Below are 25,119 nucleotides of genomic sequence, written 5' to 3' on the forward strand. Positions count from 1 at the left end.
TGGCCAGCCACTAGCAAGTGCATGACCGTGCAGCCGGCTGGGTACGCAAGACGGCCTGGCTCATCCACAATACTGCTGGAGCGTTTGTATCAGCACTGGTGGGGGCATGACGAGCCTGACTGTGGAAGGGAGAGGGCACAGGATCTCCTTCCACGATAAAAGTGCAGCCTGACACCAGCATAAGCCAATCTGAGTCCTGCCTTGCAGCAGTTGTTAACGCAGGAAGGTATTGGTCCTCCCAAACAGAGAGATTCTGTCCAAAAGATGATTAGTATGTAATTTCTAGCATTTGGGACTCTTAAAGCGTTTCACTGGACACTTTTGCTTGTTCCTATATGAAAATCAGTTAACGTGATTCACACTAACTGCAAGCTGTGCTGGTAGCACTGAGAAAAACACTGAGGTGGTGTTCTGTGGTGCCTTGCCGTGGAGTCATTTAGGTGTGGCAAGAATGTCCCCAGCAGTGGGGAAGGAAGAAGTCTGTCTTGATGGTGCTTTGCAGATAACCATAAACCAGCTGTAACAGACCACTGTCAAAGCAATGCTGAACAAGCCTGGCAGTAAACTGATGGTAAACACCATTCCTTATCTGTTCTCTGTGCTAATGTGCCTTCACTGCTTTTCACCTGCACCCAAAGCCCACAGCTACCTCTGAGCCCATCTTCACATCGTCCAAATGAAGCCAGATTGAGGATCAGAGTCCAAAATTGTCTCTGTCGGTGCCAAAAAAGTGAACAGGGATTTTAGCAGTCTTTTATTACACACTGTAGATATTTGTTATTTTCATTTGGGTTACTCTCCACAGCATGTCCTCCTCTCTGCTGGCAGAGGTGTTGCAGTCAGACATCCATCTCCTTGTGTCTTAATAAAGGCCTCAACTTGTGAAAAGTGGGTACAAAAATGTATTTTTAAGAGTCTGGATTATTTCATTTGTTGAGGAAGGAGCACTTTCAGATGTCTTTCATAGGAATGTGTTTTATAGCATAACAAAACTCTTTTCAGCTTGGTGTTACACATATTTCTATTTCAAAAGAAAAGGCTTAGTTTTGTTAAACAAAGCTTAGTATTATTATTGTAATGAGATATACAACTATCTTTCAAAATCCCCATAACATTTTTCTCCTCAAAGGATTTAGTTTTGTTTTCTATAAAGTCTCCTCAAAGTGTAATGCTTCATTAAAATTAATAAGGCTGTGACCTACATAGTTTACAGAAGAATTAAATACTGTCATAATGTGAAGACCATATTCCTACTGTGCAGTTAATTCCTATTTTTCCTTTATATTATGAATGTTCACTTCTTCCTTTGAAGTATGCGTCAGACTAAAGCACGAATAGTGTTCACTGAAGAAGAATGGAAATATGGTGATGACTTTGTGGCCTTTTCTGGCAGAATATGTTGATAGTTTTAATGCTGCCTTGTCTCCTAACCCACCGGTTCTGATGACTGTTGAAACAATCTGGCATCAGCTTTTGGACAACTTTGTTGATTATTATTTTTTTTAAATATATATTTTTGCAGCTCGGGATTCCACAAGGAACAGGAATCTGATATTGTCAAATGTAGAAAGAAATGCTCTTTCCAGATTTTATGTTCAGTTGAGGTCCAGATCCACTTGGTATCCAGAATTCCAATCAAAAGCAAACTCTAATCTTTGCTCCTTCAAGACAATCCTGCCATATTCATGCTCCTTTGGTCCATGAAGACACTTTGGAGCTTTTATGGACCTATGTTCTGGATTTCCCTAGGAAAGTTCACCTAAGCAAGAGCAGCAGAATATGGGTTAGGACACAAGCTAGAGACAGGTGACCAATTAGTAGTTAACACAGGTGGACGTGTTAGCTGAACTGCTGTTGTTGCCAAATTTCATCTTTTATAAGCCTGCTATTGGTAGTTGTCTGAGACTTGGTTGATGTCATTCACATTGGCTGATGGTTTATAGTGAGGAGAAGTCCATCAGTGGAAATGGCCGGTGGTATGTGAAAAAAGTATAACTTTATGGGTCATGTCCTTGTTTCCAGGCTTGGTACAGGAAAAGGGCATTTTCTTTCAGCCAAATTTGAAAGCAAGACTTCAGAGAAGTGTTTTCTTTGATGCAATACAAAGAAGCCTGTGTCCTTGAAAAGGGTTGTTGGTGTTCTACAATAGTTTCCAAAATTGAAGGCTATGTGTAGCGTGTTTATCTCTGAGTATGAGTTTCTTTTAATTGGCACATAACAAATGTAAAATTAGAAAGTGATACAGCATAATAGAAGATAAAATTTCAAAAAAAAAATCTTAGCAGACTAGAACTACATTACTTTGCTGTAAGTTTGAGTTATGCCTCATAGATCCTTGCTGCATTTCACGTTCGCATTTTAAAAATTATTGGGACCTGTAATTGTTCCACAGAACTTCTTTTTAGTGGAGCAAAGAATAAGACATCACTGTAGTTTGAGCTGCTGTTAAAACTTGTATTCAGTCTTTATACTGACTTTATGTAGCTGTGTGGTACAGGTAATGGTCAGTATATCCCAGTTTAGTTTATTTAATAAAAATTTATTTCTTTTTCCTTCTTTCAGTTGATCTTAAGAAAGGCTCATGTCCAAGTGCTGCAAAATCAAATCTCCCCAAGCCCTGCCAGTCTGGACTTCGCCCTCCAGGTTATTCACGGTTGCCAGCAGCTAAACTGGCTGCATTTGGTTTTGTCAGGAGCTCAAGCGTATCCTCTGTCGCCAGCAACCAGTCAAACGAGAGTGCTCAGAGTGATCAAAGCAGGACAACCAACCGTAAGTCCAAAATCTGTCCTTCTTTCCGGGGGGATATAAATACATGTATTCCAGGATTGTCCAGCCTGGAGTTTGTGTCTGATGTAGGACTAATGTAGTCTGTGCAGCACTCACTAATCTCTCCTGTGCCACTGAGTTTTAGGCTTGGTATCTTGATTTCTGAGTGCAATTTTTAAAAATATTATTAATAATAGATGAATAGATGCTGAATGTACACTGCATATACAAGGTGCTGGTTTCCCTGCTGCAGAGAAAACCACATTGAGAGTGAATCTGAGGCATTTTTGTATTTTGTTTTTACTTAGAATGTCACTTCTTACAATCTGAGTAAGTAAATAATCACAATAAACTGTGTTTGGTAAGTACATTACAGCCATGCAGAACAGTTTAGGACAAAGAATACATAAAATGAGCAACATAGTCTTTCTCATCTGCTTTTCTTCTGCCTCTTAATGTGCAGTGTAACAAACTTAGTTTAGAAAATTAATCAAATGTCACTGATATGAAAGAGATCAGAACTGATATCATAGCTGTTGTTTCATCTACCAGACTTGGAATGATCCTGTGGCTGAAATGTCATTTCAAATCCTATTTTCTGTAAAGACTGTTAATTTTATTAAGTACAAAATAATACCCACTGGATTGTGCAGTCCTTGGGAAGTGTGTGCATGCCCTGGGCTCGGAGTGGAAAGGGGGATTGAGGGATTTTCACGCCCGTTCTTCTTTGAAGACTGGATTGAGCCTGAACTGTGTCAATATCAAAGCAAGTGATATCAGCCTGGGAGCAGTGCAGACAGGGGGGACCAGGTGATATGAATCACCAGAGGTGAAAAGATGCTACAGGCTCCTAAATCTTGTAGTGTTTGTATTAATTTGAAATTAATTAAAATAAATAAAAAGAAAAGAGTTAAAAACCCTAAGGATTTTCTCTTTCTCCTTTTACATGGAGTAATGGAAATGCCAAAGACGAATGTGTCCAGGGACTTCTAACTTTTCCAATGTCCCCAAACTTAGGCTTGTGTCTTGTTTTACTGTTGGACTGACGGCTCATTTCTGTTTATTTCCTAATTAACTTTACTTTGAGAGTAGTCAACCTCTTTTGCTTTGTGCTTTTACTCTACCTATCTGCCTTTGGAAAGCTGTTCCTTTTATCTAGCGTTGTAATCTTTTTGACTTTGATTACATGAAGCCTTTGTTATGGACAGAATTACCTTATTGCTGATTAGACCTAAGATACATCTCTGCAAGAAATGTTGTCTAGCAATTTCAGGTGTGAATCTGAAAAAAATAACATCTGTAGGTACAGCACTGTCTTTGAACACAGTGGCTTTATACATGTTCATACAACTGAGAATTCTTTAAAAGATAATTTGAGTCAACTGTTTTCTATTCAAAATACTGTGGAAGAAACATTAGTAATCTCAGATGCAGAAAGTTGCATTGGACTCTTCATTTGTCTTAAATAAATTGATTTCATTTATATATTCTGGTGTATTTTCATATTTTATATGTACATTAAGCCCATAAAAACTGAAACCATATTCCAGTCACCAGAAGGATGTGGAAGTATTTGGCACGTACATTTTTTTCCAGCTCACTTGGTTGAAGATGCTAACCCTCTTTAATCTTTGGGATTAGGATGTTGTGACCAACTTGTGCATGTTGCAAGAATGTTTCTGACAGATACGAAAATTACCCAGGGGAAGTGATCTGCTTGTACAAATTCACATAGAGACAAGCTTAGTCTGTCACCTGATGAAAAATAGGACCTATCATTCTGCTCTTGCTGACAAGTTAGCCCATCTAAGCAGTTGTCTAGTTTGCCTCCACCTCCATGGGAAAGCAAGAGAATGAGGACTTCCCGAGGGTCATCCCTCTGATGTGGTACCTGTGACACACACAGCTGTCCAGCCCAGAATTCTTTTTTTTTGTCTTTCAATACAAATGGATAATTCTTCCTCCTGGACCAGGGTGAGAGAAGGAGAAGATGTGTTATCAAATGGATGTGGGCATGCCCTGTATTTGTGGTGTCAGTCTTCAGGTAAGTCATCGCACAAGAAGACACTTAACATCACCTGCTTTCTTGAGATTAAAAGCTACACAACTCTTGTTCATCACTCCTGGTAGGTCAGATAGGTAGGAATTAAAAATTGTTTCCTTACTGTTGAACTATTAACTTTCATAGAAATGTTATCAGTGTGAAACTGTATCATCTTTTTCTATTTAAAGTCTATGTGCCAGCAAGAGTTAAATTAGTTGCCCAACACCCAGGGATCACAAATTAGTTGCTTCTCATTCTGCTGTAGCTTATTTAACACAGATCAGCAGTGCACTTCAACATGCACAGAAAGTAACCCTGAGAGTGGATGCAGGGGAAAAACATTGGCTCAGGAATCTTAGCATGACATATTATTTCTTCCCTTCACTGTCTGTTGGAAGAATGGTTTTATTTAAATTAAATAAATAGCTGATTCTGTAGTTACTACCTGAGATCATGTCCTTGATTAAATCAAGCTTCCTAGAGGGCAGGGTAAAGTTTTACTGTTAATTTCCTAGATCAGTAGGGTAGAAAATAAATACAAAATTATCTAGCTTTAGAAATCTTCAGACATAGATGATAACACAATTTCCTATTTAAGCAGCACCTCGGCATGTCAGGAAGACAGAAGTAATTGAAAATGTCTTGCAAGTGTGCGTATGTTAAAAATAGAGGGGCTGCTACTGTTGTAAATGGAGGGGCTCAACTCAAGATCTTGTATCTGCCATTAAAAAAATCATGATGTATTGTAAGTTGCTAAAAAGCAGGTTACTATGGCTGGATGAGAGGAAAACACAAGTTTATTTTAGGTGCAGAGTGTTTTAGGGGAAACAGTGATCCTTGAAGGAGTCCTAGTGAGATCCTGTTCTTGCTTTTCTCTCCCCTGCCAGATGTCTTGTGGTGCTAGCTCTTCCTAAACCCCTGATGGTTACATTTCTTTTCAGAAATCCCAACAAGTGTCTCATTTTGGCATACTAATACTGATTAAATACTGTCTAGAGAGTAAAACCCCACTTGTTCAGAGTAAGGAGACATGATGTTTGTGTTGCGGGGAAGATTGCTAATGGAGCTGTGATGTGGCAGCTTTGTTCTTCACCAGATTTTCCCCCTTCCTGTGACCTCTCTGAAAGCAGTAAGCCTGGATGTGCATGGAGCCTGTGCTATGCTCCTCCGCTGACTTTCTGGCAATAGCTTGTGCGTTCTGATTGACTCAGTTAAATGGATTTGCAGCGGTGGGACTGTGCTTTTTTCCCCTGGTAGGGATAGAGCAGGCTGTGCAGCACTTGGCTTGCCTCAAGTCCTGTCCCTGAAGCGTGGGTATAAGCCAGGCTGTTGTTCACAGAAAACATGCCAACTGTGACAGCCGTGCCATCAGCTGCTAACCAGGATCAGTTGTAACGGGGCTCTGCTCCTATGGGGTCCTGCCCAATTGGGTGCTGAGGCTGGAGGGACAGCCCTGGCATCCAAACTGCTCAAGCATCTCGCCACCTTCTGTGGCAGGGAACTGACCTGCAAGCCTCACTAGTCTGTTCCGGCCATTTAAATTCCACTTTTTGGTGCTTACATGTAACTTGCAGTTTGCACACAAGGGAGCCAGGGTCCGTGAAGCTCATTCCCAGTGACGGTGGCATGTGAAGCAGCTTCTTACCTTGATGAAGGAGGTGGGATGTAATGACGGAAGCCAAAGACCACTCCATTCCGACGCTGGGTCCTAGGATGGAGCAGGGGAGCTCACCATGGCTCCCCACTGGCTGTCCTACCGTGTTCAAAATGAAATGGTTAAAATGGTTCAGGGCAAGCTCTTTGCTTGATCCGGCAAGCAAGGGCAGCTGTGTTTGAGTAAAACAACTCAGGGAAGTAGAGGCAATGAGAGCTCGCTGTACCAACAGAGGGGGTCTATCCTTTGTTGCTACTAATGTTCTGCTCGGTGTGAGCATGGAGCTCTCCCTGCCACCTTCACACCTCCCATCCCGTAGATTCCCACATCAGAGTGGCTCTATATCACACTGCAGCAAGGCCCACATGAGGTCTTCTGCTGGGGCAAAGCCACACGTCCTGATACCTGTGGGACAGCTGGGAAACCCCAGGCTGAAGCTCAGCTCCAGGTTCTGCTACCAACACTCCTCAGATTTTGTTTCTTGCCACAGATTTTCCAGTAGCATTTTTGTTCAAGATTACCTGAAATGTTAAAATTTACCCTCACTTGAGGTTTAAAAATCATTATTCTTTATTTAGACAGAGGATATTTTGTGTGTCAAAAAACTTGTCGAGTTTGTTTATACTAAATTGGCTAAATTGAGAAATTCAGATATTTCAATCTAAGAGGAGTGTAAGTGTTCTCTGCTAAATATGAGAAAAAATGAATGACTAGCAAAGTCATGTTAAGGTTGAAGCCAGTATGATTTGGAGTAGAGTGAAACAATTGTGTAAATGTAAAGGAAAAACTCCTAAATAGCTAACTTAGAATACCTAACTTTGTGTATTTTACCTTTGAATTTTAAATACATTATGCTGAAGCTTCTCCTGTGTCTGTCCCAGTAAAATTTGCCTAAGATATTCACATCATACACCAAAGGCCCACAGCTGTGGGATGTGGTTCCCAATATTATCCTGTGATTCTGCACTGCGGTAACACGATGCCCAGGCTACAGTTTCTGTTTTACTAGTTTAAAGGGCTTGAAGTTCTCTAACTTGTCATATCTGCATTTCTAGTGATCAGTTGAATATCCTACTCACATAATTAGCTTTATGTACTTCATCAGAATAGACTCTAATGTGCTGTAAGTACCACATGGGGGTCATTAAGCACCGTGAAAGAGTTTGATGTGTGGAGGACTGGAAGAAGGACGGATTGTTTAGAATGAGTTGAGGCATGAGAATTGCTATGAGTTTAGGAAATGGAAGAATGTAGCTATAATATCAGGAAATACTTTGTAGTCATAAGGTTTGCTAGTCTGCTAAATAATCTTCCAATTCAAGTGATGAAATCCCTGTTGCTCAAGATTCTTAAAATAGAATAATAGCACGGTGTTAGAGGCAATTCTTCTCCTCTGAGGTGCTAGACTAAAAGACATAATGCTATTCAATATCTACCCACGGCACTGAGTACTGAAGCAATTTATTTTCAGACTAAGAAAATGGTGATGAATATTTCAAAACTTGTTTTAGTATCTCATGACAGCTATTGTTTTGTTTAAAATTATAGAAATATGAAACTGCATGTTTTATGTAAACTTCCATGATCCTTTCTCCAATGTATAGATTTCACACTGGTTTATGACCTTGGCTTGCTTGGCCTTGCTAAATGTTGGATTTCCATTCTAATAAGCAAAGATGTCAAAGTGTCAGATTCAGGTGGGTGGAGAAATGGGGAAATTAAAGTGAGCACAGAAGCCTTGAATAGATGGCTAATTGCCTCCAAAAAAGGTAGAACATTCAAAACTGTCACGTGATAGATAGGTATACCAATTATTCTTAAATACATTATGTAAATACAAAGATTTTCCTATATGAAAATACACTCCAATCATATTTCTATGACTGATTTTCTGTTCATTTTTATACCTGACAATTTTTTTTTTTTTTTACTTCTGATCTTGTTCTAATATTAATATTTTGATGGACGAATCACTTTATGCCATCACTTCACTCTGAATAGGACTAAAATAGAACAGTATTGAGTTAGGATTTTCAGCTTTGTGGGGTGATGCATCTGGAAAAGTGCAGTATATCAGCCAGGAAGAGCAAGGGCTGAAAAGACACTTTAGCTGCCTTCCAGACTCTCAGCATTTACTTTTCGTACTGTAGTTGTTACAACTGGAAAAAAAAACAACCAACCAACCAACCAACAACGTTTAAAGAATGACTTGGCATTGTAGACACAGCGGTTTCTCTCTCCTTGCAGAGATTGAAAAAACAGTGCTGAAGTGTAAGTTGTCCATTAATTTCAGTGGGGTTTAGATACAGTGCTTGTGGTAATATTTTAAATGTGATAATATTTGAATAGCTTAGATAATGTTTTTCCTGTCTACACTGTTGCCTCTTCCCCTGCCCATCAGAGCACACAGAAGAGGGAAGCAGTACCACACTGGGAGGGTCTGTACCACTCCTGGCAATGAATAAGTAGAGGCAGAAAGATCAAGCTGGTTTGGAAATGCAAAACTACTTTTATATGAAAATTCCAGCCTGAAACATTTGGAGGGGTTGCAAATTTACTGAGCTGAAGTTTGTCAAAACTGAAAAAATCCATGAAACTCTTAATTCTGCAAAGCTTGCTTTTCATGAGCAAAGAGCAGTTGAAAGAATTTTGCCAAGCTCTCATGCCAGCTCAATTTCAACAGAGTGCTTAATCATCATGTTTGTTATTGTTGTAAAATGTCATATAAAATCTTCATTTTTAGGTGTAAGAAGGCTGGTCTGGGAGATTCTGTGTCCGTGTGCTAAAATTGTCCTGGCTCAGACCTGGCAGCTCCAGTTCTGGTTTTTGGCATTTATTTCTGTCTGAGTTTTTAAAAGTGGCTCAAATTATCCACCTCACTTTCCTGTCCCTAAAATGGAGTGGGAGAGTGCAAATGTTTTCATAGGTATTGGATAATGGGGCAACAAGGAAGAAATGGATAGTGACAAATCCTCTTTCCTGGCCCATTTCCACACAGGATTATTTGACTGATTACAGGTGCCTAATTTAGTCACTGTGACTCTTAGTGCTTAATCTGCAGAGGGTAAAAAGCAGTCCAAACCACTCGCACATCAGGCTGCCAGACACCAGTTTCACTGGAGAAGCCAGTGCATCACCAAACGATTAGATTATTGCCATCACAGGCACCCAATATATCTCTCTCCTTTGACTTTGTGGGGAGATGTTGATTCGGTGATGAGTCTCGTGAACATATTACTGTGGCAGCCTGCTTAGGTACCCTTATACTGGGCTTTTTCATTAGCCCTTCTTTATTTTAAAGATGTCCTGTGGCTGGTTTTGTTCTGCCTGGATCAATAGGAGATCATGAGTATTTTTACTGTACTATAATGGACTTGCTTAATTTCTTAGAGGGTACAAATAAATCACTGTAGCCATTTCTAAAATAACTATTTTCAGTCTTTAAATTGCATTTTCTAAATCATCTAGTCTTCCGGGAACCTGAAAGGAATCCCCTCTGATGGGGATAGGAGGGGGACATGAGGCCGGTCCCCTCTGTGGTCAGGGTTAGAAGAGAGCTGCTGATGGAGTGTGACTTTTAAAGCCTGGGGAAAAGCCGCAGTCAGGCTGGAGCCTGTAACGGGGGCAAGCACAGCACACATCTTCCTGGGGACGCACAGCACTCGGAACAGTAGCACTTCAAATGTCCTTTTGAAAATACGAAAGCAAGTAGCAGCGGGAACATATCTGTCACATCCAAATTAAAACCCCTCTGAAGACCAGAAAACTCCATATAAATTGTCTCCTTTTCATACTCTAATCTTCCTTTCTATCTGATGAGGGGAGAAATGCTCCTTTAGAAGTGAACCCTGTGGGCATTCATTGGAATGGATTAATCTCTTAATTTAACACAAAGAAAAATTAAGAAATAAAACTTTGAAAAAGTGGAAGCTCTTCCATTTCTCCTTTTTTTCCCCCCCCCCCCCCCCCAATTTTTTTACTTATTTTTTTTCTTTTTTTTCTGCTTCCCCTCCTCCCCTCCCCCTCCATTCTGGACTAATCTGCCTTCTAATGGAATCACAGTTAAAATCTTCTGTCTCCCATTAATGAAGTATGAGCTTGCAGAACTTTTGAGAAGCTTCCCTCTTCAGCATGTTCTTCTTATGCATTTCATTACAGTTTATAACTCAATATTTAGAAAGGGTTAATTCTGGATGTCTAACTATGGGGCTCAACACTGGGGTATTTCATTGACTTCATGTGCACATTTTGTGCTTTCTGAAATTCAGAAATCAAATCTGTAAAGATCCATCTCCAAAAGCACTGCATACTGCTTCTAGTTCAGGTCTGCGTTTTGTATTGTCCATGAGGTCAGGCTCAGTGAACACAGTGAACAACTCCAGCTTTAAAATCCATGAGTCAGGTGCCCAACCGAACCAGTTACTTTCAATAACAAAAATAATTATAAACTCTATGATAACAGGCTTTTTTCCAAAGATAGGTTTTGTTTTGTTTTTTTTTTTTTCCCCCAAAATAAGCATTAATTTAAAGGTACAAGAATTGTGACACGGTAGTTATAAGCCCATTTTGAGTAACAGTGAGACAAAAAAATACCTATGTCACAGTTCTGAATTATGGAAATTTTGAAAGGATTTTTGAAATTATATTTTCCTTTGTGTAATTTCTGCTTGGGGTCAGTGGGGCTGTTTACTTGTTTTCCTAAACAAGAGGCAAATAAACTTCAGGTTCAGTATTTCTTTGATCTCTTTCAAGAGGGACCAAATTTAAAAAGTGAGTCTGAGATGATCTCATTGCAATCATATTATTAATAGTTGTTGTCAAAGCTGAAATAGTACAAATTTGTTATGCACACAGTTCAATCCACTGTGTGCCTTACTAGCAATAAACAGGACCAAAGTTATAAGTACTGTAAATATTACTGGCAAATCGCATTTAGACCGAAAGGTTTCAGAAAACAGAGCTGGCCTCTTTACAGTACATGAAAAATCAATTAACAAAATGTTATGCCCTTGCCAGCTGAAGTGTGGATAATGAACACAAATAAATGGGGATTTGAAAAAAGCCTGTATATTTGTCCCTTTTGGGGAGGAAGAGCGACTGATTAGTTTATGAGAACCATGGTGGATTAGTGCAGGTATGTATTAGCAGTGGAGCAAAGGAAGACAAACTTCAAAGAAGTTTCTAATCTTTGATCCCATTATGAATCCTGCAGAAGACTTGTGAATTCTAATTTAGCAGCGAGGGAAGTGTTACAGCTGGGAGTGTGGTGCTATTTATAGAGGGAAAAGTTTTCCCATGTAGAGTTTGGGCTGGAATCTCACCCATGACATTTTTTCCATCACACTAATCTAGTCCAAGCAGGTTAAAATTGAGGTCATTTATGTAAGTCTTCCAGGTGCTCTTGAGAATATCTGCAATAAAAAGAAGAAACAGCACCTTTTGCGGCTTTCAGCATTGCCACGAGTCTGTTAGTTGTGATCCAAGAACTTGAAAATTGCAGTTTAAACAGCCTCTCCTTCTGGCTTGCTGCTTGATGGCCTCTAGAGGCCTGGGCAAGATTACACGAGGCTGTAAACAGCTCAAAATATCTTGGTTCTTTGTCTTGTGACAGGTTCAAGACCACAGGCTTTCGATTGGGGATTTCCAAAGTTAATTTAAATGTTAGAAGAAAGCTGGCTAAGTCTGATATAAGTAAAACCATCACTGGCAGAAAGATGGCAAACTGAGATCCTCCAACTAAGAACACTAAGCTGAATAAAACGGAAACAATTGCAGAGTGTTTTCCTCCCAGGTGGGAGTTACCAAAAACTGTAGGCTATTGACAGTGATACCACTGTCAGCAGCTAGCAAACGTTCAATCCCTAGGACAGGAGCCTGAGAAATGGTAGCATACCTCCCATGTGGCAGCTTTAAGGGTCCACTTGTGGGGTTGGTGTGGTTGGAAGAGAAATCAGCTGCTGTTTTGGTTGAACTGTGATTTGCAAACAAACCTTAACAACCTATTGGCAAGAAGTCAGTAAAGCTGGGCTGTATGGTGGAAATCTTTAATTTATGCTGTTCCCGACTTCATGGACTGCCAATAAGGTTTCATGCAGTATGAGTTACCATTGCTATGTCTATAGAAGGCTACACAGTCAGAAATACTTATGCAGAAATATGAGCATTTAGGATAAGAGAATAAAGTGCTCTGCTTCACAGATAGGAAACGGACCTTGCCGGAATAGCTGGCAGCATTCCCATACAAATCTTGATGTCCAATCGCTGGTGAGGTCCATCTCAGAATGGGGCACATCTCTTCCTGTGTGTGAATTCACCGAGTGGTCGTAAGGTCACTGCGTTATTTTAGTGCACACGGGGCTGTTAGGTGTTGCACGGTGCGTGTTCCTATGTAAAAAGGCAGACGTTGCTAACCACAATGTGGTGGAGAAGATGCCAGCAGCAACCACCAGCAAGACTAACTCTGCACGGCAGACCTTGGTGACATAAAATGACCCCACATCAGTTAGTTCTTGCATATCATCGACCACTCTCCAGCTGAAAATTATGTCAGTCTTCTCTTTTTGTTTTATTTTTTAAAACAACTTTCTCGAAGAAGACAAATTCCATAATATTTAAATGACCACAAAGAAAGAAAATAGCTTCTAATTGGCAAAGAAGAATTGGGAGACACCCTTCTACCTCACCACTAAAAGCAGTCTTCTCTTTTTGTTTTATTTTTTAAAACAACTTTCTCGAAGAAGACAAATTCCATAATATTTAAATGACCACAAAGAAAGAAAATAGCTTCTAATTGGCAAAGAAGAATTGGGAGACACCCTTCTACCTCACCACTAAAAGCAGAGAAGGAATATAGTTAATGAAGAAATGAAATGTTTCCTGCCATTGCTTTGCATCTCAAAAATAGTGTACATTTCAAGTGTGGTGATAGCTTAATATTTATATTTAGTCAGTGGTTAACTTCCTTTCTATCACACATTACAGTTCTACTGTCTTCCTGCCAATCATTCCTGGAAAGGTAGGTACAACCTCCAGAGAAAACTAAGCAAAACTGTGTGAGGAATGGTATGATTTGAATAAAATGACGTCTTGATTGAGACATCTGATAAACAAACCTGGGAAACCCTTGTATTGTTTTCTCCTGATGCTAAACTGTATGGATTAGGGCAGGCTGGAGCTCAGTCTATGCTCTGAAGCATGTAGTATGACTTCCTTGGGTTAGAGGAAAGAACTAACAATGCACCACTTTTAACTAGTATTTTTCTTCTAAAACATACTATATATTGTCCCGGGTTTGAGTGAGTGGTGGGGTTTTTTGGTGGCAGGGGAGGGGGCTATAGGGGCGGCCCCCTGTGAGAAGCCTCTCAGAGCTCCCCCCGCTCCAAGTCAGCTCCACCTCTGCACCAAAACTGAGCCCATCAGCTGCGCCTCTGCGATAACGTATTTAAGAAGGGACGTGGTGAGGAGCAGTGGGACTGGTGAGGAGGAGTTGCTGCAGCTGCGTGAACACCAAGGTCAGTGGAGGAACGGAGGAAGAAAGGAGGGGGGAGGTGTGCCGGAGCAGAGACCCCCCTGTATCCTGTGGGGAGACGGCAGGGCAGCCACCCCTGCAACCCATGGAGATCTATGGTGGAGCAGACATTGATTTATGGCCTGTGGCTCCTGCTTGGTATAATCAAGGTGCTGTGCCTGAAGAAGGCCGGGGTCTTGTGGGAAAAGGCAGCCCCGCTGCTGTAACTCAGCGCTGGGAGGATTGCAGCATGCGGGGGAGTCCCACGCCGGAGCAGCTCGGGAAGGGCTGCAGCCGTGGGAGGGAATCCAGTCGGAGGAAGTTAGTGACCCATGACAGAGCAGTGTGGGGAGCGCTGCGGCCCATGGGAGGAATTCATGTCGGAGAAAGTTTGTGGAGGACTGTCTGCTGTGAGAGGGGGACCACGATGGAGCAGGAGGAACAAGTTTCGGACACTCCTCTCATCGAAGATGAAGAAAGTGGCAGCACTGACTTCACCCCCCATTCCCTGCCCCTGCGCCACTGGGGGAGGAGGTAGAGATATCGGGAGCAGAGCTGAGCCCGGGAAGAAGGGAGGGGTGGGGGGAAGGTGTTCTCAAGATGTGGCAATGCTTCTCACTGTCCTACTCTGTTATGTGTTGTTAGTGTCTGTAATAAATGTATGTTCTTTTTTTCTTCCCCTAACGAGTCTGCCTTTTGCTCGTGATCATAAAGGGGAATTTTCTCCCCATCCCAGTCCTATCTTGAACCCCAAGCCTGGCTCTCCGTCCCTTCTCATTGCCGGAGGGGAAGGGAGAGCGAGCTGCTGCATTGTGGTTGGCTGCCAGCCAGGCTCAAACTACGACATATATTTATATAAATACATTTATATAAATATATGGTTTCTTTGGCACTTTCTATAAACTCTTCTGTTCAATCCTTACTGCATAACATGAGATGATCTAGGAATTAATATTACTTTTGTAATCTGAGGAAAGGGGAATTCCCAATGAACATTATTACAAAACTTTTATTTAAACTGAGGGCTTATTTTTAGATGTTTGGATGTGTCCTGGGATAAAACGTTCCTTCTCTGACATGTTCTAATGTTGATTAAATGTATTATGTACTGCATCTAGGTATCTAAGGAATTTTAATTGTCTCAGAGGTATACAATAGCTTTTTAGAATTAGGATATTTATCACTTGTCACAGCTTGTAAATTTAGATACAGAACAGGCCTGTACACTGTCAAACTGTGTGGGAAAGTAAGAAGAGTAAGAGGTAGCGTCATGGTCTCTGTATGCCTTCCAAATACATTAATAGTATGCTCTAAAAATGCCTAAGATGTAGTTTAAAAAAGCTTAAATCTGAACGCAAGATGCATGAAAATGTAAAAGAAAAAAGCTGATGTTAAGAAACTCTCTCTTATGCTCACAGGTCAGTCCCACTCCTTCGGCAAGTGATAGCTGATCTAAGAAATGTACTGAATTATGCATGGTTTACCTATGATCCTGCACTGGAGCTCGGTTGTGATGGTGGGAAGCTTTGGGGAGTGTGTGCACTCCTTAGCTGTCATCTACCTGTTGTGCAAATCAAAAGTATCTGCAGATAAATAAAAAATTCAAATTAATTGAACAAAGCCCCCGAACAGCTCACTAAGTGATATAAGCTTGCTACTAGTCACAGTCAGAAGATTAAACTATGGACTGTCAGGCTGAACAATTCGCAGCTTGGATTAATTTGGTATTCCCCACTTTAGGGCATAAGGGATATCATGTTAAAAAAACTAGCAAAACTAGTATAAAACATCAACGATTGGTACTTTTTAAAACAGGCAAACAGGCTGACTTTTTCATGGAGCCCACAGTTTTGTAACCATGTCATTTTGGTTGTTGTTTTTTTGGTTGTTGTTTTTGTTTGTTTGTTTGTTTGTTTGTTTTTTGTTTGTTTTGTTTGGGTTTTCTTTTTTGTTGTTGTTTTTTGTTTTTTTTGTTTTTTTTTTTTTTTTAATTGGTTTGGATAGATGACAAGCCTTTCCCTAAGTGGTATCTCACCAGCTGCCATAAGCTGGTTCCTGCCCTTAGCCGGGGCCTGTGGGAAGTGCTCCTCCACTGCCGTCTGGGCAGAGGTGAGGAAAGCAGCAAGGTCATGCCCGGCCAGGGTGTGGGTGAGGACAAAACATCACAAGTCTGTGGCCCATGGGAGGACAGTTTTTTCTAGCAGCTTGACATGACAGAAGCCATGTGGTAATCAAGGGTAAATGCCTCTCCTTTTTTTCATACACTTTTGATTTGGGCAGCAGAGATTTAATCACTACTGATGGAAGTTTCCTAAGTGCTGTTATTGCTTCCACATGAGAAATATTTCTGTATCAGAAGAATGATATAGGCACTAGCCTCACTTCTTAATGCTTCTCATACCTTGATACCTGTTGGCACAGAACCTCTCCTTCATCCACTTTTTCTCTGGTACCAACAGTGACTCTCTGACCTCTGTAGTCATCCAGTCATGACTTCTCCCCCTCCCATATGGCCATATATTTCGGGTAATCATCCTGCTAAAATATGTTATGTTCCCTATTTTAACAGTTTTAAAAACATGGTCATTCAATTGGTGTTTCATTCCAAAATGCCTGTGCACCATCTCTGTAGGGCTTGTTTGTCTCATGCCTTTAGACAAGGGAATTTCTGCCTTATTGGTGTTTTCCATCACTTGCACGGCGCCGTGCATGTTCCCAGTGATGCATGTGATTTAGAAAACTGGAACTAAATAAGAATTGTGATAACATTTGCCTCCACTACAGCAGGCACAAAGCTTCACCCTGCTCATTTGCAGTTTGTAATTAACTAATTAAATGTATATGTAATTAGCTTTGATAGTGCTTCCAGGAAACTACTGCATGCTTGTTTGAAATCTTACCTCATTGTAAAGGTATTTTAGAGGGAAGTTTTGGGGGGAAGTAAGCTTCACTGGGGTTTTCAAATGTTTTCCACCGAGTGGACTGTAAAGATGTCAGGGCTTTCTCCCCACTCAGCCTTCTGAACTTTTTGCAGCTTCCATCACTTCTCTATCGCAAGGCCCTCCCACTGCTGGAAATAATGCCCTGGTTCACCTTGGAGCCCGGCTGCGTGTGCTGGCGTCTCACATTAGAAGCTGGGGCTGAACGAACCGATTGCGGTGGATAACTTGCTCAATCAAATTAGCCCCGTATAAATTCTGCCCATGGCTAACAAGCCGCTGATGCCACCGACGTGCTTCCTCTGCCTGTGGCTGCCGGGACGAGGAGCCGTGCTCGCCGGCTGCCGGGGTCTCCTGCCTTTTCACCCCGCGCAGCCACAGCGCTCTGAAGTTGGGGGTCCCGCTACGTGCGGGATTGTGGCTGTGAAACAAACGCTCTCGACTTTCTCGCACCCCTGGTTTTGGCTTGGTATTGTGCCTGATAATGCAAACATGCCTCGAAAATGAGAGCTGAGATGTGGAAGCATAGCGCAGTAAAATAAACCCCTCAAAGCTGGGTTGGTGCAGCACTTAGTGTGGTTTATATCCCACAGTATGGAGTGCATAGTCCTGTGTATCAAGGGCTATGTTATTTACGGTATTTTGGTTATATTTAGAATAAATTTATTTAAATTTAACTCCTCTTTAGCACTAGCTTTCGGACCTGGAGATAAATAAACCACAGGTGACACTGGACTTTTGTTGCTCTGCAATCTAAATGCTGCTTAGCAGATTTCAAACTATACAAGTATGGCAACATTTTAGCAAAGATACAGTAACAAATCACCTTATATAAATTAGAGTTCACCTGGGAAGGGCTGGGCGCCTTTAGGTTTTACACTCTCCTATCTTTGCAGTATTGTTCTGGAGATTAAGCAATCCAAGGAAATGGATAAAAGGATAGAAAAATTTTCAGATCAGTCTGTGCGTGCTGAGAGACGGGAAGAGATGGCTTAGCTGGGGGTAGCCCCCATCAGGAATCCTAATCTGTTCGTGAGCCGTGGTGACTTGCAGCACAGGGTTTCAAGGCAAACTCTCCATGGTCTCAGAGTTATGCATAGGAATTAAACAGTAAAAGTACAGGGAGTAATTAAGGGCTTAAGGATCACTTGCACTCATACTAACATGAATAATTTCTTTAATTGGCTTCATGGAGACTACTCAGTGCCATATACCTTAGAAGAAGTCTCTAGCAGACCGTGGCACCAGGTGGGAATCCCTATCATTCGGACGACTAGGGAACAAGGTTTTTCCACTGTGATTGAAAATAGAAACTCCAACAATAGCAGATAATAAACAACCTACATTTGCAAATATCTCACTTTTGTTAAAAAAAAGGCAAAAAAAAAAAAACAAAAAACCAAAACCAAAAAAACCCAACAACAAACAAACCAAAAAAATAACTACAATAGATTAGTAGCCACTTGAAGGATAACTTATTTATAGCTGTATAAAGAACTCCAGTTATCTGAAATATGGAGAGCTTCTCTGCATGGTGTAGGGAGTACCAGCTCCACTGATTCTGTAGAAATTGTCCTGCATTTTATTGCTGGATGAAGTGGTGGAGTGTGGTGACAGATTTCATCCTTGTTGTGTCAGATGATATGGCCAGGCACAGAAACCTTGAATTTCATTGGACAAACCTGTTCAGTCAATTTATTGGCTCTAAGCGCCAATTGATATATCAATATTACTGAAGAAGTTTCTATTGAAAGGTGTTGGCAAATATTGTGCACATCAATTCCTTTTCTTTTAGAAAACTTTTGGGAGGCAAGCAAGTGTTGTTATCACTGCCTTGCAGAAAGGAGAAATGAGGAACATGTGAATGTGTCCCATTTCTCACATGAGCCACCTCGGAGCATATTGGAAGCTTTGTGTAGGATGTTTGAAGCCCAGGTGCCTCCAGCCCTCTGGACTTGCTCTGTTCCAGGATGGTCAGTCTGAGAAACCCAGAGATGATCTTCCTAGGAGCACAACAGGGAAAAAGACCACCGGCTGTGGGAATGATGCATTGGAGGAGATGGTTTCCGTAAACCATGTTGGGGGAGCATGATAATGCTTCAGGACCATCTTTGAAGTGTTTTGATACTAATGTCACGTTTGGCCACTTGTTCTCATCTCCAGTGGAACAAAGCTCTGCTTCCTTGGTGAAAGTTTTAGGAACATTTGTGCCTTTATGTGACACAACCGTGTCCCTTCCAGACTTCTGTAGCTGAGGGAGAGCTTGCTTGGAAGCGCCTTAGCAGTGAAGTACATATATTCCTTCATCTCTGTAAAGTTGGCTTTGGCATTTATCATATCAAAGTATTCAAATTTATGAAGCACTTTCTTGGAGCTCAGTTAATCCCATGGGTGACTTTTTTTACAGAACCAGCAGCCAAGCTGCCTCTCTGTTAACGCTGGGTAGGGAAAAGAGAGAACTGTGTCATGTGAACTGCAGGGAAATTAGAACAAGCTAATCAAAGCATAACAAAGAGGGAAGTTAGACATTAAAGGTGCTTTCATATGGACGACAAAACATGGAACTAGAAATGTGGTCCTAATGTGTATTCTATTCTGGTGCACAAGTAAAAGCTTATATGGACAGAATGTAGCCAGAAAAGACCATATTTGATAACAGATACTTTTTCAATTAAGAAATTACAATTAATATATGTAAGACATTTCAAAAAGCTTCCTCAGGGAGATCAGAGACATAGGGTCATTGAAAACGGGGCAGCACACTGAGATGGCCTTGTCATGAAGCATGATCAGCTATACTTGCATGATTTTAGTCAGATTTTTCTCTACAGTTGTTTATAACATGTTTAAAAGATGGAGCTTGCCTAAGAAGCTTATTCCTTTTTTACTTTTTAAAAAACAATTAATGATGTCTAACCTATATTTCTCTCTTGGGAGTTTATACCTGTTCCTCTTGTTCTATCTGCAAAGGATGCAGAGAATTGCTTCTGCCCAGTACACATACAGAGAATTGTTTCTGCCTAATACATATTTGAAGACTGTTGTCGTGTCTCATCTCATTTCCCTTCTGCAGAAATGAATCAAACCAAGTGCTTCAGCTTTTTCCCAGGGCATGCTGTCAAAGACCTCTGATAATTTTCTATTCCTCATGTCTGGACTTCTATTACTTTGTCTGAGTGTGGTTTCCAGACCTGGACTAGTAATAGAGAGCTAATATAAACCTCACTTTTTAAAACTTTTCATAATGTAAGTGAATCACTGATACCCTACAAGGACAGGGAAATTAAACCTTTCAGAGCTGACATGACTTGCCCAAGGCTACCCCCATCAGGGAAACAGCAGAGCCAGGAAGAGAATCCAAGACCACAACTCCTTGGCCAGTCCCTGTGCTCCTTTGAAGACTGGTCTCCCCTGGCAAACACACTACAAGAAAACCTTTCATTAATGAAATGTGCCATGTAGTGATCCTTTTTCTTTCAAAGGGTGAGATGTAGTAATGCTTCTTGTATTTATGTGCAGGCTGCTCTTGGTATGGCTTTAACCTGTCTGAACTCCTACAGGCTCCAGTCTCTCGTAGGTTGAGGTCATGACACTTTTAAATGTGCTTTTTCCTCTTCCCTGTCACCTTCAAAACTTTCCATAAATGGAGGTGAGCATCCAAGTTCTTCTTAAACTGTATTCAGAGTAAATTTATTTGTGCCTTTTAGTGATGGATTAGTGAAGGAAACCGGAGTGGTTTAAAAAATAAGAGCTGGCATATTCTGCTTTCTTCAAACAGGCTCACTTTACCAACCCAATAAAATAAAAATACAAGTAGCTCTAAAATGGGGTTGTAGGAGAAGTTGCACAGCATGAGCTGTAATTGCAGCAAATATATTTGTCCTTAATTATTGTGCAGTAGTGAGTACATTAAAATGTTCAGCCTTCTCCTTAGCTATACATTGTTTGCTGAAACACAGTGAGCTCAGCTCAGCCACATTGAGTAAACACATACTTATCTATCCAGTTTACAAATATTCTAATTGTTATTCAGCTGATCTATACATCTTATCTTTGCAATTGCTCAGATGTGTTTACTTTTTTTTTTTTGTTTTTTTTTTGTAAAAGTACATTTATTCATTTTCTTCTTGCCTCTATTTGAATAGTTTATCTGTAGTTTAAGATGCAGGAACTTTCTTACCGGTGGAAATCAGTGTGCTAATTTAATACCAGCAATTGCTTAACCTATCCAGGGCTAGAGGGAACCCAGTGCAAGAAAGGGCATACTAATATAGCTTTATGAACATGCAGCACTCGTACCAGCACACTGCTGATTGAAAAACACAGGAGGCATTTCTTCAAAGGATTCTGAATAAAGCCTTTGGTCCCATTTCAACACAAGCTTTTTTTTTTTTTTTTTCATTGTCCTAAATACATTTGTTAGACTACATAATTTTGAACAGTAGCTGAAGCTACATTAGGGGAAGATTTTGCATGTGTTTAATCCATCACTGAAAACAATTGCTGCATCTGTGTGTGTGTGTGTATATGTATACATACACACATATATATATATTTTTTGACCTGATAAATATCTCAGCATTCAAAATCCTTCCGAATCCTTAGATAGTGTTACTTAGTCTCTTAAACATGTACTTACAATGATTTAAGAATCCACACACTGGATAGCTAGTGACCCAATTGTGCTCTGCACTGCCATGTGCTGGAGTTGAGTTGGATTATATTAATCCAAATAATTTTTGAACCATGTAAACATACTCAGGACTTTGCAAGTGCTAATGAGCATTGCTTGCAACCTAAGCAAATGGTGTTCAACCAGAAGCTCTGCAGTGGGTGCACAAGCCCCACTTTGCACACTGTGGCAGTGAGCTCTGCCTTTAAAAGATCTTTTAAATGTATTGTAGTTCCTGGGAAATATGTGTGCTGAACCTTTCAGTGATATCAGATACTGTGACAAAGAAACAGATTGGAGATTGCCTGTAAATTTTGAACTCAAACAATAATTTCTTTAAATGTAAATCTTCTCTATAGTACAGAATAAAGTAACTGCTTTTCCTTCCTTTGAAATACAGTGGCGTTCTTATCATGATTTAAGCTGCATTTCATGGTAGCTGCAATCTCTGAATGCTTTATTATGTAACACTGGCTAGGACCCCCTGGTATGACCCAGTAATACTCTTACCTATGAATTATTTCTGTTCCAGGGAGGGAGGAAGAAATTATTATATATTAAATGATACAGTGCCTAACTATTATCTCTTCTGAAGCAATAGAGATGTATTTACTGATATGAATGTACCAATCTTAGTCATCATAAAACCCACTGTATTAAGCTGTTAAAAATTATCTGATACTGGCAAAAATATGTATATATTTATCAGCAGCTGTCAATACTTTAATTTCTTGCCTCTAAACTAGTTGTCTTTAGAGAGATAATGTCAAGTTAAATGTTCCTTCTTTATGTTTCAAATGGTACCTTTGGTAATTCAAATGAAAGAATGAAATAAAAAAGTCTAACTTGCTGTTTGCTTTTACCTATGACAGTCCAGCCACTCGGATTGATTAGTCATCATCTAAGTGATCTCATTTCAAGCATCCTATCAGAGCAAGTCTGAGAGATGTACCTGCAGCAGCACTGTAAGGAATTCTGTCCATCCTCAAACCCATTACTGTTTGATTAAAAAGCTGTTCCATTATTTACACCACTACCCCACTTACCTGCTCCACACACATTTTGGGACCCAACATGGCACTCACCCCTGTCCTTAGATCCTTTTAGCACTGATGCTTTTGTCCCAAACAAGTGTCCCAAGCTGCTGCTGGGGGAGATGAAAGAGGGGACGTTACCCCAGGAGCAGCTTTGGCAGTAGTGTGATACTGGTTGCCTAAACAGCTGAAGGAGCACTGGCTTTTCAAGGTGATAGGCACTTTGGGCTCACCGCATCAGCAGATGGAAGATGGTAATTTCTAGAAGCAGCATACCCACTGACGGGTGCTAATTATCCTATACCGTAGGTTTTGCATGGTGAACAAGGATGATTACTAGAGAAGCAAAATGCTCTTTTCCAGGTCCCCACTGCAGCTGACCATGCAGGACTGTGTCATGGCACTGCAGGTAAACTTTGGAAAGCCCACCATGGTCTGTGCTTGGGTATTGGGAGTTGCTGTAGGGTGCATACACCTGCCCTGAGTATTGTCCCCAAATACTTTATCCTCTGAAGACGCATCCCATCATACTCCTCCCATCCCACCATGGGTACATCACTTGGGTTTCTCCTTTGACTACAGGCCAGTCAGCAGTCCTCACTGTCATGTAACACTTGCACCCTCTGGAGCTGAAAGCTTTCTCAGAGGACACTGAGTCATCTTGTGTAGCACAGAAATCATGCGCTGTCATCCAGTGTTAAATGTATTTCTTTTATCAAGAGCAAAGAAACCTTTTTTCTTCTCATATAAGTAGGCTTTGGCAGTGAATGGGTGTGTTAAGCTAGTTTGCAGATAACTGCACTGTAGGATGGAAAATTCTTATGGAGAAAAACATGGAGTGAAATTGTGAGCATATCTGCATACAGATAAACTCACTTTTTCCTGGGGTCTAACTCAGAAACCACAACTAGAGCAGGGTACTCTTGATTAATTGGACCAGTTCAGTTTGCTTATGGGTTTTTCTTTGCTCAGAAACAGTCATCTCCTCCACGCACCCTCTGAAGTTAGTCATTGTGTGGTCAGAATAAATGCAAGTGCAGGCCCTCCCCTTGTAAGAGCTTTGGGCTGTTTGCTCCAGCACAAGAGGCATTAAAAACCTCCGTGTTATATCTTGGCCTCCAAACCAACTGAAATATAAACAAGACCTCCAAGCTCTGTTCTTAAAAGCACCATAAACAAAAATGAGGGCCGTGAACCTATGGTGCCTTGGAGCTCTGCCTGTAAGTGCCAAGGACGGAATGCTGCTCATGCATTCACTGAAGCATGGCCTTGTCAGAGGCATTAAAATTACATGTTTATCTTATAAAATGAAGTTGGAAGGTTCAGATCTCACAGCCACCTGCCCAGGTCTGTCTGAGGACTGTCTGAGAAGGCCTGGTTAGGAAAGGACTTGTTTGGATAGGGTGGCCTTGACTGAGGGACAGTTTATTCTCATCTGGGAATAAATATACCTTTCCATTGTGGCAGATTTTGCAGAGGTTTTTTGGTCAAAAGAAATATTCCTATCACAAATGAGATAGATGAGCTGCATCGAACGCGTAATGAAGGATAGTGCCTGGGTGAATGCAAAAGAAAGATGTTGGGAAGTGGGCTTCTGTTGTGAGACTGTAGGGTTCTGGTGCTGCCTTCAAGAGCCCGGGGGATCCCCTCAGCCTTGTTTGCCAGTCTGATGTCTGCGATGCCGTGCAGATGTCTCAGGTGCATTAAGATGTCTACAGTTGGCATTTGGACACCTATGATTGCACCGATGAGTCTCATCTCAAGGTTTCAGGAATTAAGATATGCAGACTTGGGCACTTGCAGTGCTCCTTATGGGTGAGCTATACATGGCACTAGCTACACAAGAGCTGGCTCACTATGGTCAGACAAGCCTGCAGAGCTACACGCCTCATCCTGAAGTAGCTGCTGATTTTAGGCCTCCCAGACTCCCTCACCTCCCAGAGCACCGTCCGCGTGGCAGCCTACAGGGCCACGTTACATATGCCACGGGTCCACGCACACCAAACCCAGGAGAGCCATGTCACTCTGCCCCATTTCTGCCTTCCAGCTCTGTGATACAACAGGTAGGATTTATCATTACCTCATGCCCAGGGTTTCATGTCTGTTTGAAGCAATGATTGTGAAATCTTTGTGAAGATCATTTAAAAAATGAAGCGCAGCCAAAATAACTTGTGTGTCTACTTCCTAGTGGGAGGGTGTGAAAGGCTTGATTTCCTGGTGGTGGTCTCTGGCTGGCTTGGAACAGAAAAATCTCATTTTTACCCAGTAAATTCTCTCTAATTTGAAGTGTTTGATTACTATTTTTTTTTTTTTTTAATCTTCTACAAAGAAAGCAAGTGACTAGTACAGGTATATTTACTGAACTCTTACTCTCTATTGAGTCAGCTATGTATGATCCATTAATAACTTAAATTCTGATGCCATCTCTTTTCTTTAAAGATGAACTATGGACTTTGCTTGCTTTTGATCTGGCTGCTTTCCACTCTGTCACTATTAACTTTCT

General features: G+C 41.0%; 1 protein-coding gene across 8 annotated transcripts in view; it reads left to right on the forward strand.

Annotated features, from left to right (window-relative positions):
- MTUS2 (microtubule associated scaffold protein 2) overlaps positions 1-25,119 on the forward strand; it is a 322,948-nt gene that overhangs the window by 131,530 nt on the left and 166,299 nt on the right. For all 8 annotated transcript variants that reach the window (XM_032982805.2, XM_032982803.2, XM_032982802.2 and 5 more), the window contains one exon: positions 2,563-2,769. In XM_032982805.2, coding sequence (XP_032838696.2) covers positions 2,563-2,769 — 207 coding nt within the window. The remainder of the gene's footprint in view (positions 1-2,562; positions 2,770-25,119) is intronic.

This window comes from Tyto alba, unplaced genomic scaffold (assembly GCF_018691265.1).
Source record: "Tyto alba isolate M040663 unplaced genomic scaffold, T.alba_DEE_v4.0 Super-Scaffold_2, whole genome shotgun sequence".
Classification (NCBI taxonomy): Eukaryota; Metazoa; Chordata; class Aves; order Strigiformes; family Tytonidae; genus Tyto; species Tyto alba.